The sequence below is a fragment of the Pollachius pollachius genome (genome assembly GCF_949987615.1).
Source record: "Pollachius pollachius genome assembly, chromosome: 3".
In the NCBI taxonomy this organism is placed as follows: Eukaryota; Metazoa; Chordata; class Actinopteri; order Gadiformes; family Gadidae; genus Pollachius; species Pollachius pollachius.
The window spans coordinates 2,567,201-2,584,534 of NC_136936.1; the positions used below are offsets into that span (position 1 = coordinate 2,567,201).

General features: G+C 41.3%; 1 protein-coding gene across 1 annotated transcript; it reads right to left on the reverse strand.

Moving 5' to 3' along the window:
• Nucleotides 1-12,462: 12,462 nt before the first annotated feature.
• Nucleotides 12,463-15,196, reverse strand: LOC307072901 (uncharacterized protein; the record flags this gene model as incomplete). Its single annotated transcript, XM_079732472.1, has 7 exons — nt 12,463-12,581; nt 12,817-13,000; nt 13,193-13,412; nt 13,775-13,848; nt 14,101-14,184; nt 14,556-14,716; nt 15,025-15,196. The coding sequence occupies 7 exons, from the start codon at nt 15,194-15,196 to the stop codon at nt 12,463-12,465; spliced, it is 1,014 nt and encodes a 337-aa protein (XP_079588598.1).
• Nucleotides 15,197-17,334: the final 2,138 nt, after the last annotated feature.

Genomic DNA, 17,334 nt, shown 5'->3' on the forward strand with positions numbered 1-17,334 from the left:
GGCTGGGTACTTGATTCTTACACACAACCGGACTCGTTCATTACTTCACTAAACTGACACGCACGCTATCGCTCGCTCGTCCACCCCACACACACACACGCACACACACACTGCCAGTGATATGCGCACGATAGTTCCCCGTGCACATGAGATACTTTCTCGGTCATAGGTGCCAAAGAAAAGCAGCTTAACAGACCTGTACAATAGATTTGTCCAAAAAAGGCAGAATCTATTTTACCAGTCAATGGTCATCCTCTTCATCAGGGGTGGTTCGGGGTAATGAGGTTAAGAGGCCATTCTTTCATGACACGTGGGGGGCGCCGAGAGGAGTAAAAAAAACAAAAAACATCTGCGCAGCGAGGCAGTTTTGTATGGCGTATCATAACATTGTGTGGGGAATTGGCATATTGGCGCCCCCTCTGGCTGCAGGCGCACCTGCTTGTTGAGAAGGTCACATTTCTGATTCCCTGCAGTTAAAACCAACAGATACTGACATTCATTTGTTCCCAGTACCATTTCTCTTCTGAACTCAGAATTTGGAGCTCTGGGCTGACATCATGGTGTTTTTGGTGCACAGTATATGGTATGATTTCCTGCTGTATGATGGTACTCCATGGAAACTGGTATGTATTATTACTTTTTATTTACATGGATATGTCATGCAGGGATGCTTAACAGCATGACTGTATACTCACTGCACTTCTTATCTGCATGTATGTTTTGTTCACCGAAAGAAGATAGAAAGACAGGCCCTCTCAGACATACACATCCTCTATGTACCTTGCCTCCTTTTTATGTGGACTTGCGATGGAAATGGAGCATTAGCGCTTAGCTTTGCATTTAGAAAAAACTGAACAAATTGGCGCTGTGACTTCATTTTCTAAGCTATCGACCATTTTTATACACGTGTTCTGGTGGATGGGTTCTATGTGCATGGCTTGTTCTGGCTCCTTCTGAAGCTGACTCGGGGTTGGTAGAATAATGTGAATTATTTCACTTGCTAATGAAAATTAGCAAATGCTGAATTTGCCATAACTCCATTTAACCATATAAACCATTTTTTACACAATACAAATTCAACGGCTTTAATTCAGGCAACCCCATAGGTCATGAATATCAAAAATGTAAAGCTACGGTTCTGTATACAAAAGTTTTGACGATTTTTTGAATTTTTCACTGTACAGCCAAATCTATCACAACAGACGTTAGAGGTTGAGATATGGTCGCTTCCGTATAAAAATAATACATAACCGTGCCAATAACAATAGGTTATATATTAATCAGTTACATCAATAACATCAGTTACACTGTGAATACCTTAATATATTTGGATATAGTAGTCTGTCTATAGGCCTACTGTGGGATTGTAATGGTAAATTAAAAATATGTTCTCAGTTTTAGATTAAATGTCCTTCCCTCCTGTATTTAACGTCTATCCCTTCACCGTCTGTGTACTTTCTTTGTATTTGTACCACATTGGTCATTTTGATGTCGATTTTAAATTCTCTTACACACTTGATTACATCGTCACCAGTTTATGCATTGCACGGTCTTGCTGTGCGTGCGACGCAATGCAGTGTGGTTCGTTTGTGTTTGTGTTTGTTTGTTTTTGTTGTTTGTTTTCAAGCTGGTTTGCTAAGAGGCTAATGTAGATAAGACAAACGGGAACGCTATAAGTACTACAAGCCAGGATTTTTCTTTTTTTCTATATATGTTATTTTAATTTACAACAATAATACTTTTAATGAATTACAAGTAAGTACAGTAACATGGGTTTTGCAGTACAAAATCATTTGTAAGAAAATGAAAACCGGAATATGCATTTTGCTGAAATATTCAACCACTTTCACTTTGCCAAACCTAAATTCAATTAAATACACACTGTTAGGTGGTCTGTTGTAGTGAATAATAAGAATGGTTCAGAATGAGAGAGAGGACACTTTGTTAAGTGATGAAAAAGGAGGCAAAGATTAAATCATAATGACCTGGACAGTAGTAAGAGATCAAATTATAGCAAAGCAGATATGAGGAGAAATGTACACAACTTTGTTTCAATATTTACATTTACATTTAGGGCATTTAGCAGACGCTTTTATCCAAAGCGACTTACAATAAGTGCATTTGTTACAATAAGTACATTTGTCATAAGAAGTGAAACAATATATCGCTGTCGGTACAGTAAAGACGTTCATAGAACCAAGTGCAAGTATTACAATCGCTAGGCTAACCCATTCCCCGTGTAAAGCAGCGATAGCAGCTACTGTAGATGCTACACAATTAAGTACCTTGAATAAGTGCAATGTACAAGTGCCAGGACGTACAACATTCAATGGTGGCTGTGCATTGGTTTCTATGCAGAGTCGAGATGAACTCTGAACAGGTGAGTTTTGAGTCTTTTGCGGAAGCTGGTGAGCGACTCTGCGGTCCTGACATCGGTAGGGAGCTCGTTCCACCACTGAGGTCCCAAAACAGAGAAAAGTTGTGACTTTGCTGATCGACCTTTGCTTGCTCTTAGCGATGGCGGTACCAGACGTCCAGCTGAGGTAGTTGAGCGGAGGAATCGAGCTGGGGTGTGTGGCTTTACTAATGCTTGGAGGTAGGCAGGGGCAGTTCCATCGACTGCCTTGTATGCCAGTACCATCATCTTGAATCTGATGCGAGCTATTACAGGGAGCCAGTGGAGGTCTCAGAAGAGGGGGGTTACATGTGAGAACTTTGGTAGGTTGAACACGAGGCGCACTGCCGCATTCTGGATGCGCTGCAAGGGTTTAATCGCAGAGGCAGGGAGTCCAGCCAGGAGCGAGTTGCAGTAGTCGAGGCGGGAGATGACCAGTGATTGGACTAGAAGCTGAGCTGCTTCCCTTGTGAGGAAGGGCCGGATCCTGCGGATGTTGTAAAGTGCAAATCTGCAGGACCGGGCCACCGCAGTGATGTTTGCGGTGCAGCATAACTGATTGTCCAACACTACACCAAGGTTTTTGGCAGTTGGAGAAGGAGATACAGTGATGTTCTCAACAGTGACCAGTAAGTCCATGTGTGGGCAATCTTTCCCTGGTATTAGGAGGAGCTCAGTCTTGTTGAGGTTAAGCCTCAGGTGATGGGCAGTTGTCCAGGTGCTGACTTCTGCCAGACATTCAGATATGCGTGTTGCAATCAGGGCTTTATCAGATGAGGGAAAGGAGAGAAATAGCTGAGTGTCGTCAGCATAGCAGTGATAGGAAAAGCCGTGGGATGTAATTACAGAGCCCAGAGATCTGGTGTAGAGGGAGAACAGAAGAGACCCCAGTACCGAGCCTTGAGGGACACCTGTATCAAGCATGCAAGGTTTGGACAAGGAGCCATTCCATGTTACCTGATGATGTTACCTGAAGTGCGATTCATCAGGTAGGACGTGAACCAGGAAAGGGCAGATTCAGCTATGCCAAGCTCAGCGAGAGTGGCGAGGAGGATCTGGTGGTTCACAGTGTCAAATGCTGCAGACAAGTCAAGGAGAATGAGAACCGATGAGAGGGACAAGGCTCTGGCCGCCCGGAGGGACTCAGTCACCGCGAGGGGAGCCGTCTCAGTGGAGTGTGCTTTTTTGAAGCCTGACTGGTGAGGGTCAAGCAGGTTGCTAGATGAGAGATAGGAGGACAGTTGGTTAGCGACGGCACGTTCCAATGTTTTAGAGAGGAATGAAAGAAGAGATAACGGTCTGTAATTCTGGATGTCAGTGGTATCAAGCGTTGGTTTTTTGAGGAGAGGCTTTATTCTGGCAGTCTTGAAAGACGTTGGAACAATGCCAGAAGTGAGGGAGGAGTTAATAGGTGCGGTTAGAAATGGCAGGATGTCGTTTGACACAGCCTGGAGGAGGGAGGAAGGGATAGTGTCAAGGGGGCAGGTGGTGGCATGGTTAGATGTTATAATTCTGTTGACCTCGTCTGAGGTGAGAGGGATGAATTGGGTAAAGACAGAGGTGGGGGTCGGGGTAGGGAGGATGGTGGCAGTGATAAAAGAGGAGCTAATGTCCTTTACTTTCTGGGTAAAGTAGGTAACAAAGTCATCAGCAGTGAGGCAGGAAGGAGGAGGAGGGTTGAGGAGGGAAGAGAACAAGGAAAACAGTTTCCTGGGGTTTGAGGCGGAGGAGTTAATTTTGGTCCGGTAGAAGGCAGATTTGGCTGTTGACACAGTGGAGGTGAAACCTGAGAGAAGAAGGAGATAGTGAGATAGATCCAGTGTGCGAAATACGGGTGGGTCCGGGGGGGCTCGACCCCCCCGATTGACCCATGAGCCCCCCTGAAAGCCTCAAAAGCAAATTTGAGGGGGGTCTCAAATTTTGTCCAAAAAAAATAAAAAATATATTTTATATATATATTAATGGTCACTTTAATGTTTTATGCTCACCATGTATTCGGAATTCAAAACATTTATTCACAACTAATGTGCTATTTTTTGCCAAGCGGAGCCAGCCAGTCCTGTGCTCTATGCAAATTAGCCATGCGCGCCAAACAGAATAAAGACTTATGTTGAGTTACACTAAAATGGCTAGCAAGCGAAAGCGCGTGAATGTATCACTCACACACTTTGGATTCACATCCAAAAAGGTGGCACTCAGAGATAAAGAGGAGCCTAAAGACGATGCTGGTACAGCTAGCACAGTGGCAAGAACAGAGGATCCTCTCCCACCCGGCTTCCCAGAAGAAGAACAACGTGAAGTTGAGGCTAAGTGCTCCGAAGACGCAGCAGGTGCTGCGGTAACTTTACCTACTACTGCTGCTAGCACAAGTGACTTGCCGGCTGGTTGGACACTGAAGCAGGTCGGCGAATGGAAAGATCGCAACGCTTGGCTTGACATTAAGGCAGGAAAATTGGGGTGTTTAGTCTGTAGAATTGCAAAAACGTTGCTACTGTCAGAAAAGGGACTGGGTGTACAACTCGCAGAAGAATGGATCAACGGTGATGTTACGAGCTCTGAAGCAAAGAGGCTACGGAAGAAAATATACAAACACAGGGACAGCCAGGCCCACACAAGGTCAGTAGAAATAGCGCAGATGAAAGGGAAAGACACCCTCCCGAACACGTTCATTGACATACAATCCGAGGTACTCAAGACAACCACAGTCTCGTTCAGAACAGCTTACACCGTGGCAAAAGAAAGGCTATCCTACAAAAAGCTCAACCCACTAATGACAATGCAGGAGCTAAATGGAGCCGAAGTTGGTAATATCCACAAATCTGACCATGCATGCGCAGAAATAATCAGTCACGTTGCCAAGGAAATGCGCCGCAAATTTGTCTGCAGTGTGAAAGAAATGGATTCACGGGTGTCAATCACAATTGACGAAAGCACCATTCATGGCAGGGCCTATCTAATACTCCACGTAAGATGTGATGTCAGCGGCAAGGGGAATGTAGAGAATGTTTTCCTGGATCTAGTGGAACTTACAGATGGGGTCGATGCTGAATCCATTTTTAACTCGATGATGGCGAGTCTACTTAAAGCGGGAATGGATGATGAATTTTTGAAGACGCACCTGATAAGCATTGCCACCGATGGAGCTGCGGTGCTGACAGGAAAAGCCAGTGGGCTTGTCGTTAGACTCAAGGAAAAGTTTTCGAACGTGCAGTCTGTTCACTGCCTGGCGCATAGATTAGAACTGGCTGTCAAAGATGCTCTTAAAGAAGTGGCTGGCACTAATCAGTTTGAGTTCTTTATTTCAAAGTTATACTCCCTTTACAATCAGTCAACCAGGAACGCCAGATTGCTTATAGAAGCAGCGGCCAAGCTCGACATGGAAATACTGACAATAGGTCAAATATTCTCCATCAGATGGGTTGCCAGTAGCTTTAAAACAGTTAAGGCAGTATGGAAAGATTTCCCCGCACTAGCACACCATTTCAAAACAGCCAGTGAGGACACATCACGCAATGATCTTGAAAGGCAAAAATATAAGGGACTTCTGAAGCACCTTGCTAACTCAGGATTTGTGGAAGATTTGGCTGCCATGAAAGACATCCTGCGTGAACTCCAGGGCCTGTCTCTCAAGCTGCAGAAAAGAGAAATGTCACTTGTGGATTCAAGTCTCGCCATCGAACAAACTATTAATGTTTTGGCGACCATGAAGACATCTGGTGGGGGGAAATCAACCAAGAAGGCCGAACAGTCCGTCTCATCTGGCCTTTTTAAGGGCGCAGAGCTGAGTGAAGGCAGGGCGAAAATAAACAGGTCTCGGTTTTATGAATCAGTGATTGCGAACAGAACTAAGCGATTACCGGAGTCAAATTTGGTCATGATGCTCAAAGCTCTTGACAAGCGTTTTTGGCCAAGAGAGCAGGAGGACCTGCTTTTGCGTGCCGAACCAGAAGTACACAGCCTGGCAAAAACACTTGGATTACCAACCAGGGAGGCCGTGGAGCAGTTTCGAGACTGGAAATTACAGGGCACTGCACCGGGGAAAACATTGGAAAGTATGCGCATAGCAAGTCGCACGTATCTCCCCACGTCAGCTGAGTGCGAACGAGGCTTTTCCGCAGTTAATAACACGGACCACCACACGCGCAACAGGTTGCGCGAAGACAGCCTGTCTTCACTCCTGTTTGTGGACCTCAACGGACCTCCTCTGGACAAATTCGACCCAGTTCGGTTTGTCAGAAGCTGGATTAAAGCAGGACATCGCCTGTCTTCTTCCTGGAAACCTGGACGGCAACCACAAGAAGTTGAGCCAAGGCATCTTTGGTCTATTTTAACTTAAGGTAAGATAGAGAGAGAGAGAGAGAGAGAGAGAGAGCACGCGCGCGAGCGAGCGAGCACCCGCCGTGGTGCTTTTTGTGGGCTATCTGTCAGCATCCGCCGTGGTGCTTTTTTCAATTTGAGCGATGGGCCTGTTTGCACGGTTAGACGAATGTGCTTTGTGTAGGCCTACGTATGTGTTCAATGACGTATCTGTCTGATCATATTTGCTGTAGATGGATGGTTAAATAATGTCACACTATCGGTCATACACTGCAGGCTCTCATTTGCAAGTGCACGGATTGCGTGCCAGTCTCCGATTTATTCAGCGGCATTTATTCAGTTGATTGCTCTGTAAGTGCGCCAGATTGGTGCCAAATATTGTTGTGTCTGCATTTTAATGCACTACTTTGCCTCTTGTTATAAAACAATGTGTATCCAAACAACTTTAGCCAATGCAACCTCCTATGTCAGTGTTGCTATGAATACTATGTCGGATTATCAAAAAGTGTTAGTGTGTGATGTCATGTAGGCTATAGACTGATTGTCTTGGCTCGCATTCATACAATATTGTAATGATAGGCCTACTGCATACTGACAACATTTAGATCGGTATTGGGACCCCCCCGAATATGGACGGGTATTTCGCACACTGGATAGATCATTAGGACAGTCTGATTTCTTCCATTTCCTCTCAGCTGCCCGCAACTCTGCTCTATGGGTCCAGATTCAGACAGCCAAGGAGGGGGGGGGTGAAGATCGTGCCGGTCTGGAGTGGAAGGGACAGAGGGAGTCCAAAGAGGAGGAGAGGGAGGATAGCAGGATGTCAGAGGAATCCTCTGTGGATAGTTGAGAGAATTGTTCAATAGAAGGTAGTGAAGACAGAACAGTTGAGGCAAACGTAGAGGGAGAGAGAGTTTTGAGGTTGCGGCGGGTGGTGACAATGTGGGGACTAGAAAGGAGGGGGGGAGAGGACTTTAAGGGGAGAGAAAAAGCAACAAAATGATGGTCAGACACGGGGAGTGGGGTAACAGAGAGAGCAGAAGTGCCACAGGACCTTGTGAATATCAGGTCAAGCTGGTTCCCTGCCCTGTGTGTGGGAGGAGAAGGGGATAGTGTTAAGTCAAAGGTGGCAAAAAAGTTGGTTAATTCAGGTAGGTGCAACTTCTCTGGCAGGATGTTAAAGTCGCCAAGTATAACGAGTGGTGTGCCATTTTCAGGAAAGCAGCTGAGAAGGGCATCCATTTCATCATAGAAGTCACGAAGGGGACCAGGAGGACGGTAGATTACCACAATGAAGAGATTAATAGGAAGGGTGACAGTGACAGCGTGGAGTTCAAATGCAGATCTGGCCAAGTGTTCTAGTGGAAGGACCTGATAGGTCCACAACGGAGAGATGAGGAGTCCGGTCCCTCCTTCTCGCCCCGAAGGTCTAGGGGTGTGTGAGAAAGAGTAAACAGTAGAAAGGGCAGCAGGAGTGGCAGAGTTCTCTGGAGTGATCCAAGTCTCTGTCAGGGCCAGGAAATGGAGGGTATTGAGGGACGCGTAGGCCGAAATAGAGTCTGCCTTTTTGACCGCTGACTGGCAATTCGAGAGTCCTCCCATCACTTCAAGGTCAGTGATGGCGAGGGTGGGTAAATGGCATAGATTGGATGGGTTGCGACGCCGAGCAGAGGATCTATTGCGGCGTCGTCTATGAGTAGAGATTCTAACGATAATTGAATTACGACACATAACTACTATACCGTGGCCTCTAAGGTCTTCCTCGAGGGACTCCCACAGAGAGACTCCCTTGGTCTTTGTTTCCCGGATCTTGACTCCCACAGAGAGACTCCCTTGGTCTTTGTTTCCCGGGTCTTGACTCCCACAGAGAGACTCCCTTGGTCTTTGTTTCCCGGATCTTGACTCCCACAGAGAGACTCCCTTGGTCTTTGTTTCCCGGGTCTTGACTCCCACAGAGAGACTCCCTTGGTCTTTGTTTCCCGGGTCTTAGCTCCGCCCAGTCAATCAAGCCTATTGTTCACACCTTGTGACCGAAACTACACTCAACGACTTTACTATCAACAACAACACAGCAAAAACCAACACCGCAGGTACTAGGGTTAAAGTTAGTACAACCAATTAAAATGCAATTGATCCGCCCAGTCAATCAAGCCTATTGTTCACACCTTGTGACCGAAACTACACTCAACGACTTTACTATCAACAACAACACAGCAAAAACCAACACCGCAGGTACTAGGGTTAAAGTTAGTACAACCAATTAAAATGCAATTGATCCGCCCAGTCAATCAAGCCTATTGTTCACACCTTGTGACCGAAACTACACTCAACGACCTTACTATCACCAACAACACAGCAAAAACCAACACTGCAGGTACTAGGGTTAAAGTTAGTACAACCAATTGACATGCAATTAGCTCCACCCAGTCAATCAAGCCTATTGTTCACACCTTGTGACCGAAACTACACTCAACGACCTTACTATCAATATCTCAATATCTGAGCCCCATGGAGAAAGTCCACCATATCCTCAAGCATTAAAAGGAGAATCACACAATACAGATATGGTCAAATCAGGGCCTCCAATCTGTGCACCTGGACAAGAAGGAACTTGTAAGATATAACGATCTCCGACTAAAAACCAGTTCAGTGGCTGCTATGACAAAAAAAATGCATGACTCACATTTTCTGAATGCTGTACAAGTATGGCCTGTATGGCATTAGAGCAATTAAAAAGCCATTGACTTTTATAATAGAGGTAGGGATTTTTTCCTAAAGAAAAAACAAACTTGCTGTGCAGAAAGTGTGACAACTTTCATATCAAAGATCAACAAAAGTAAAATATAAATAACTATAAGAACAAAAAGAAAATATGAATATCTGTTGTCTAATGAATAAGTAAGTCATGTTACGATAAATCCTATAAATTAACCCATAGTTGTTTGTTAGATTTGTGCCTACAGTGAGTAGCCTATGATCCTGAACAAAAACCGTGCTGCACTTGTGACCCATTGACCAGTTGCAATGTTACATAACGTACCTTTTCTCAAAAAACCTCAATCTAAAAGGGTAAAATGTAAAAATCTTCTTAGATGTAGGCCTATTCACAAAGGCGTCGTAAAGGGGGAAAACCATGAATGATTAATCGGCCCCTAGCCTGGTAGGGGCCCTTAAATGTTTTGGAAATTATTTGTTTATAATATAAAAGATATTAGACGAAATGTTGAATGAAAATGTGATAAAAGTTCAAATGTTTATAACCATCATCAGATCAAACATCCCGATCTCCTCTACCAACCCACCCATAATGCACATGGTTCGGTCCACTAAGGGAATAGAGAGAGAAAGGAACAGCAAAATCCATGAACAATTTCTCACGCCGGTTTTTCTCAAACATTAAACTGAGGAGAAGGATTTGAGCCCCAGACCTTGCTCCGTTGTTATTCAACACCTCAGAGAGTTCACAGGTGAACGGCAAACACTCTCACTAGACATCCCTCTGTAATCAATGATGTCAGTCTATTTCTCAGTTCACTTAGACAACAATTAGTATAAGTGTAAGTAAGGTTAACTTTAAGTATAAATTATATTAGAATATAAAGTAAATATATTTACAATGGAGCCAAATGCTAAACACTTGATATTGCCTCGCCTTCCTGTGTTAAACTAATGTCTGCATTCCCATGAACCCCCCGACGCCTCATGTAAATGACCTCTTAGAGAAACATCTGTTGCCCCCTGTGGTTCCTCATCTGAAGATTTAGAATGTATATTCTGTAGGCTTAAATTACAGTTAAGGCAACTAATCCTTTGCTCGGATAAAATCAGACACTACCAGCTTTAGGATTATGACTGTATATGCCACAGACAAATAAAGTGGCATTAACTATTGCAAATACATATTTTACTGTTTAAATGCATATTGCTTTCACAGGGCTCATCTCTTAAACACATGTGGTAAGTCATGGTGATTTAAGATCAGGATAATAAACAAGGCGATGAATTGATTTTAATCAAAGACCTCACTTCATATAACTGTAATGCATAATATGTATACTTCATATAACTAATGTTTAATATGTTACTCTTTGTATCTAATGCTTGAATGTATGAATGTATGTATCCATGTGGGAAGTAAAGATAAATAGTAATGGGGAAGGGGGAGGGCCCATAGATTTAAGATGCTTTGTGATTGGTCTTGGAAATCACAGAGCTGTAGTGACCTCAGAGATCCCGGGCCGATTAGGCCAGTTCTTTTGCAAACAAACTCAGGTGATGTTGTTGCTATCTGTGGTGACAATAAAGCCTTGATCATTCAAACCTAGTCCTTCTCGACCTCTCGTAATTTGTATTAGACCGTGGGTATTATCCACGACACTCCATACAAAGTCAAGTGGAAAGATGCGTTTAGAGGCGAGTTCGTCCAAGGTGAAATATTCGAACTTTGCCACAAAATTTGTGTGATACTTGGGTGTGACAGCCAATCAGTGTTCAGTACCTTCAGTCCACAGTAAACCGCAGCATGGGGGAGAAAGTTTTTGTTGACATTTGCCGACTCCCGGAGCTCTGTATCTAAATAAAATAATAGAATATAATATATAATATATATAACGGCGAAATGCGCCTCCGGATAATATGGACATGCACGAAACACATCATGAAAGAGAATAATCAAAACCAATAAAAAACCCGGCAAAAATAAAGGAAGTTTTGAAAACGAAAGTGGATAGAAAGACAGGCACATTCAGACCCATATGAAAGTTTACCATGGTAAATGTACCATGGTAAACTATGGTACATTTTGTACCATGGAATTTTTGACAAGTACCATGGTAAATGTACGATGGTAAGGTACCATGGTACATGTACCATGGTAAGTGTACCATGGTAATTGTACCTTGGTATACCATGGGATTTTTGACAAATTTACCATGGTACATTTACCATGGTACCTTTACCATGGTACATTTTACCATGGTACCTTGTCATGGTACTTTTACTATGGTAATTACCATGGTACATTTACTATGGTAATTACCATGGTACATTTTACCATGGTACCTTGCCATGGTACATTTACCATGGTACCTTGTCATGGTACATTTACTATGGTAATTACCATGGTACCTTACCATGATACCTTACATTTTACCAAAGTTTACCATAGTAAATGTATCATAGTAAGTGTGCCATACCATTGTACAAGGAGTGGTAGCTGTCAGGTTGGCTCTGTATCATATGCTTGGCAACAGCATCACAGAACTTAGATAATCTGAAAATTATGAAATGTGTCAGTCAAAACAATACCATATTTTCCTGCACGACTTTGGTTATGTATAAGCTAGGCTTTACGTAAAAAACACAAATGCTTAGATACAATGAATCGTTTTATTTAATTATATTACAACTCAAGAGGACCAGAATAAAAAATACATATAACCTCAACCAATGACACAAAGGTTATCCATTTTCTACAAAAAAGATAAGCTACATGAATTTATAAGTTCCTCCCTATATGACCAAATATATTCACAACCGTGCAATATTTAAAACAAAAAACAAACCACACATGAACTGGTGCATTAACATAAACATGATATTCTATCAAGTACAGTTGCAGTATCAAGACTATCACAGATGTACATGTTGTGTCCTGTTTGAACTCACTGGCTTAGCTGTTGATATATAAATGTAGTACTTACAGATCGAACTTTTCGCTAACATTCTGATTAAAATCTCCATATATAGCATTAAGTCCGGTCAGACTTCTCTTTACGCCGCAGAATTTTGGCTGCATTCGACAATTTTTCCCTCATGAAGCGCCTGATGTCAGCTTCCGCTGCCTCGGGGAAGACCTTGCGTGCTTCAGCTGTGCATAAAAAAACAAAGATTCAGTAACACTGCCCCTTGTAGACATTGACAACTGAATGCAAGGATTAATTAACGCAACCATTTTGGTGGTTCATGTATTTATATATACTAGTCACAGATCACATGCGAGAGTACCACCAACACAAATAGCATGTTTGGGATATCAATGTTACTACAGATAAAATATGTCATAAGGTTAGCAAAAATAGGTAAGAAAGGCAATTGCTAATTACCAATAATTTCCATGACATGCTCACGAGGCAGTGCCGCCTTGACGTTGGCTGCCTTCGTTGAGGATAACCCCGACACTCTGTGTGTCGCCATATATTCCGTTGAGTAAATCCCGTGCATGAGGTCATTCACAAATTTTGGTGCCGAGGTCCGTGAAGATCTCGATTTCACAGATTGAGAGATGATCTGAAAAAAAGTCTCCATGATTTGGTTTCCTTCCCAACATATGACCATTTATGGAACAACGACAAGATTATGTCAACACATAGTAGATACACTTATATATAAGTGTATGTATACAATACAAGTCCTGCAGCTAGAAGATGAGTATTATTATTCATAAACATAGCCACACAAGAAAAAAAGTTAAATACGTACCACAGAATCATTTGAGGCAGATTCATCTTCATTGGTTACATCCAATGGTGTTGATGGTTTGGCCGTATTGGCCGCAATAGGCGGTTGACACCTTCGTGCCTGCTCCACTGAGGGCGCTGCCGATCTCACCAGCATCTCTGCTCTTATGCCCAGAATCTCTTGTCTGATGCCTCTCATTTCATTCACCATTGCCTGCATTTGTCGTACTGCTTCAGCACATCTGCATACATAAATTAATGTTGCATTATTTACTTATTTCGTGATGATATACAATAAATCTGTTACCCTTGCTAATATCCATGTTCAATCAAATTCCATGCACTTGACAATCATGATAAAAACTGGATGTATCCAGCACCATATGAAAGGAAACCCATACTACTGATATATGTGCTATGGTATGAACCAGATTAGACCACAATAATTAGTTCCTTTTCTGAGACAAAATTACTTAAATTATTATGGTAATGCTATATTATGTTTGTAGCATTCAAGGAGTCACCCTACATTAAATAATAGATATTTCAGTAGGTTGCATGGCATCAAGTAACCTTTAATTAGCAGGTCTTAATTTCCATTTACCTTTTGCCACAAGGAGTCTCAGTTGAGCCAGATGGGGTCTCAGTTGCAGTTATGGCAGAGTTGTCAATATCCAACTGAAAGACATGAATTTCATTTGCAAAAGCCCAGTTAAAACTAAGTGATTGAAAATGTTTGCAATAAATAAAACAGGTTTTCATGAACCATATCTCAAGAAATATTGATATATATGTATATGCCTCTGAGAATAAATGATCTACAATAAACAGTTATTCATGTATTTATACATAGGACCACTTGTATGTTAATTCCAAATGTTCACCATATTCCCTCAGAATAGCTCAGCCTAACATAATAAGAAATCTCACTTGTGCATTTTTGTACTTCTGCAAAATACTTTTGCTGGCACTTTGTGCAGTTGATGCCTGCTTGCGTTTTGACTTGGTCTTCGGCTGCAATAAAAAAAAAGTAATTAACATATATAATAGCCATTATTGCATATGCACCAGCATTTAAATAGCTTCTTATAAGATTGTTATTAAGATAAAGGATACCAAAACACTGATAAAAAGGATAGATAAATAAGCTTTTATCAGAAGTAATAATAAGATATAAGATAACTATGAGGCTATTTGACCATTTTGTTCAGATTAGTTAAAAAAAATAATTTGGTCGACAATTATTAAAGCTATATACTTTTAATAATGTTTGGAATATTAAATCAACATACTAAATTGTATATTAAATGCAGAATGAACTACAATACATTTTTCAAAATGTTAATTAAAATCTGCATAAGAAGATTCCATGGATACCTCATTACCTCGGCCACATGCTCATCATTTCCATCCTCAGATGGCACGTTCTTTGAATTTGGAATTTTTCGCCTTTGGCCTTTTCCACATTTAGATGTAGGTGTGACTGCCACATCCAGAAGGCCTAACTCCGCTTTCTTCCTCAGTTCGACCAGTTCTCTCCTATCCTCTATTAAATCGGGATTAAATAGAAAGAACATCAGATAATGCATATAAGACATAATTAACTTCCATTTAATAAAGTTGCAACAAGCTTAGCTGCATGAGAACTAGATCTAGGCGATAGGCCTAGTAGATGCATATATATATATGCATGCATAGGTGTAAATTTACGGAAATTACTGCACGAGCACACTGCAGTAAATTAATAGATAGGCCTACATCTAACTGATATAATTAAGTATGCCTATATACGGTACTGTTATAAGTTACTATAGGTCCAAATAGAACATGATTTTATGTAATTGTCAGTCTTACCTCCGGTTGCCATTATTTTGGCCGAACAAAGTTTAACTTTTCCATTTCGTTCCCTCCATCGCACGACATATTCTTGTGCTTCATTCTGCTCATCAAATTCTCCCTCAATCCAGGAGAGCTCACCAATGTCGACAGAAAAATCATCAAAGGCAAAAACAGCTAACATTATCATCGTGTTAATATTGATAGTTCTTCAAGTCAGACTACTTCGAACCGCGACCGTTAGTGCTCCGCTGCGAAAGGCCGCCACAATATTTAAAAAGCTCCACTCCGGATAAGCGGTAGGTCCTAAAACTCGGACTCACGTGATAATTAGCGGTCTAACGGGATCATGCAAAAATGAATATGCAATTTGCAAACTGACTACACTCAATAGCTCTGTGAGTAATGGTCCAAGCGCGAAAAATAAGCATTTGATATTCAATATTCCGCATTGTACCAGATTTCATCGCACATGCGCACACCTGCGACCGGAAACTGGAGTGCGATCCAGAACGAGGATTGCGTCAAGTTGATTGAGATGAAAGAGCAATGGCGACCTATCTGTAGTTGTTTTTAAGAGTGGGATCGAGAAATGGATCGTGGGAGAAAGATTCCGCCATCTTATAAGGGATATTTATCTGACGAATCACAAGATATTCCTCGGACTACTGAGTTATATCGAAAGCTTCCGAAGTCGGCGAGGACGGAACCGACGTCATCGTCTGATTCTGAAGATGAATTACAAGGGTTGCCGCCTGCGTCTGCATCAGAGATTTCAGAACAAGAACTTTCAGAACAAGAACAAGTTGTACAATGTCAAATAGAGTAAGTATAAGTGGATCGGTGTAACTTACACCTGATGCCATTTATTACCTGAGCAACTTTTTAACTGTTTAAGGCTTAAGCTGCTCATGCAGCAATTTTTCACCTACAGTGTGATTTTAGAAATGTTATTTTGGCAAAACGTTCTGTAATGTTGGCTCCATGAGTAGATGTGTGATCATATGTTAGAAGGTAAATGCAATGCTGTAATGTGCAAATGTTGATGGTATAGTAATATTAAGTTACATAACACAGCCATAATTGTCCACACAAGTTTCACCCATTTGGCTACAAAATGGCTTATATAACCACGGCAGGGCTGGTAATTTATTGCATAATATAAGTTATGTGCTTATATTTATACAGGCATGAACGGGTAAATCACAATCAGGGTCAAAAGTCAAAAATAACACTGTTACATGAGATTTAATATATTTTACAGTGTAAGAAATAAACCTTGTAAGTAAAATCTTCCATGTGATACTTAAATAACTTAGTTAAAGAAAAAAGTATTAAAATCTAAACATTCTGGATACAATTAGTCATTTTATGATCTGAATTCCATTTTTATGAATGTTCATTTTACATATCTTAATGTTCAGTCTGTATATTCTTTGTTTAATATTGATGCAATATAGTGATTTTTATTCATCTATGGTGCATTGGGTCAATTTATAATTGGCTGAATTGAACTGCATGGTGTTGAATTATTAGTTTATGACACACACGTCCTTTTTTATTTATGGTACTCTATATTTAGTATATCGAGGCAGTAAAATAATCAGTGTATAAGCAATAACTCATTCTCTCTTTAAAAAATATTATTTCATTTAATTAAATAAATCATTATTTTCTATGTCAAACATTTGTATGCGTCTTATGTGACATGTTTTATAGGTATAATATAAGTGTCAACATGGTACCATATGGTCAGTTACTGTGTAACTGACGCACAAATATTTACATTAATTTTCCCTTTATGTATATTTTTATATATCGTCACCCTCTTAAAGTAATGGCCTAAGTCACCTTTTTGCCAAAATGATTTTCTTGCCTAAATCAGCTCTTTGTGATGCTAGCCACCTCTGGTAAAATCCCCAACATCCTCAGTTGAACAGATCATGTGATCCTACCCGTTTAGTGTAATGGCCTGTGTCAAGAGTGTGAATTAGGCCAATTTATTTTGCCTAAGTCACTAGACAAGAGTGACTTAGGCAATTTTATGAGCGTTTCAAGATGGCGGCCACTGTTTTGCCTCACTTATTCCAGAATTAATTCGGCCCAAGTCAGGTTCAAAATTTAGTAAATCACAAAGGCATGTTCATAAATTGGCCTAAGTCATCTTATCCTCTTATGTTACACAATTGACTGACATCATTATTTGTATATCAATAGTAATCTATTGTCATAACCTTTGTGTTTGAAATGATTCATAAATATCATATACTCTATATATGGTTCAGTTTTTTCTGTTTTCTGAACAACTTGAAAATATGACTTAGGCCA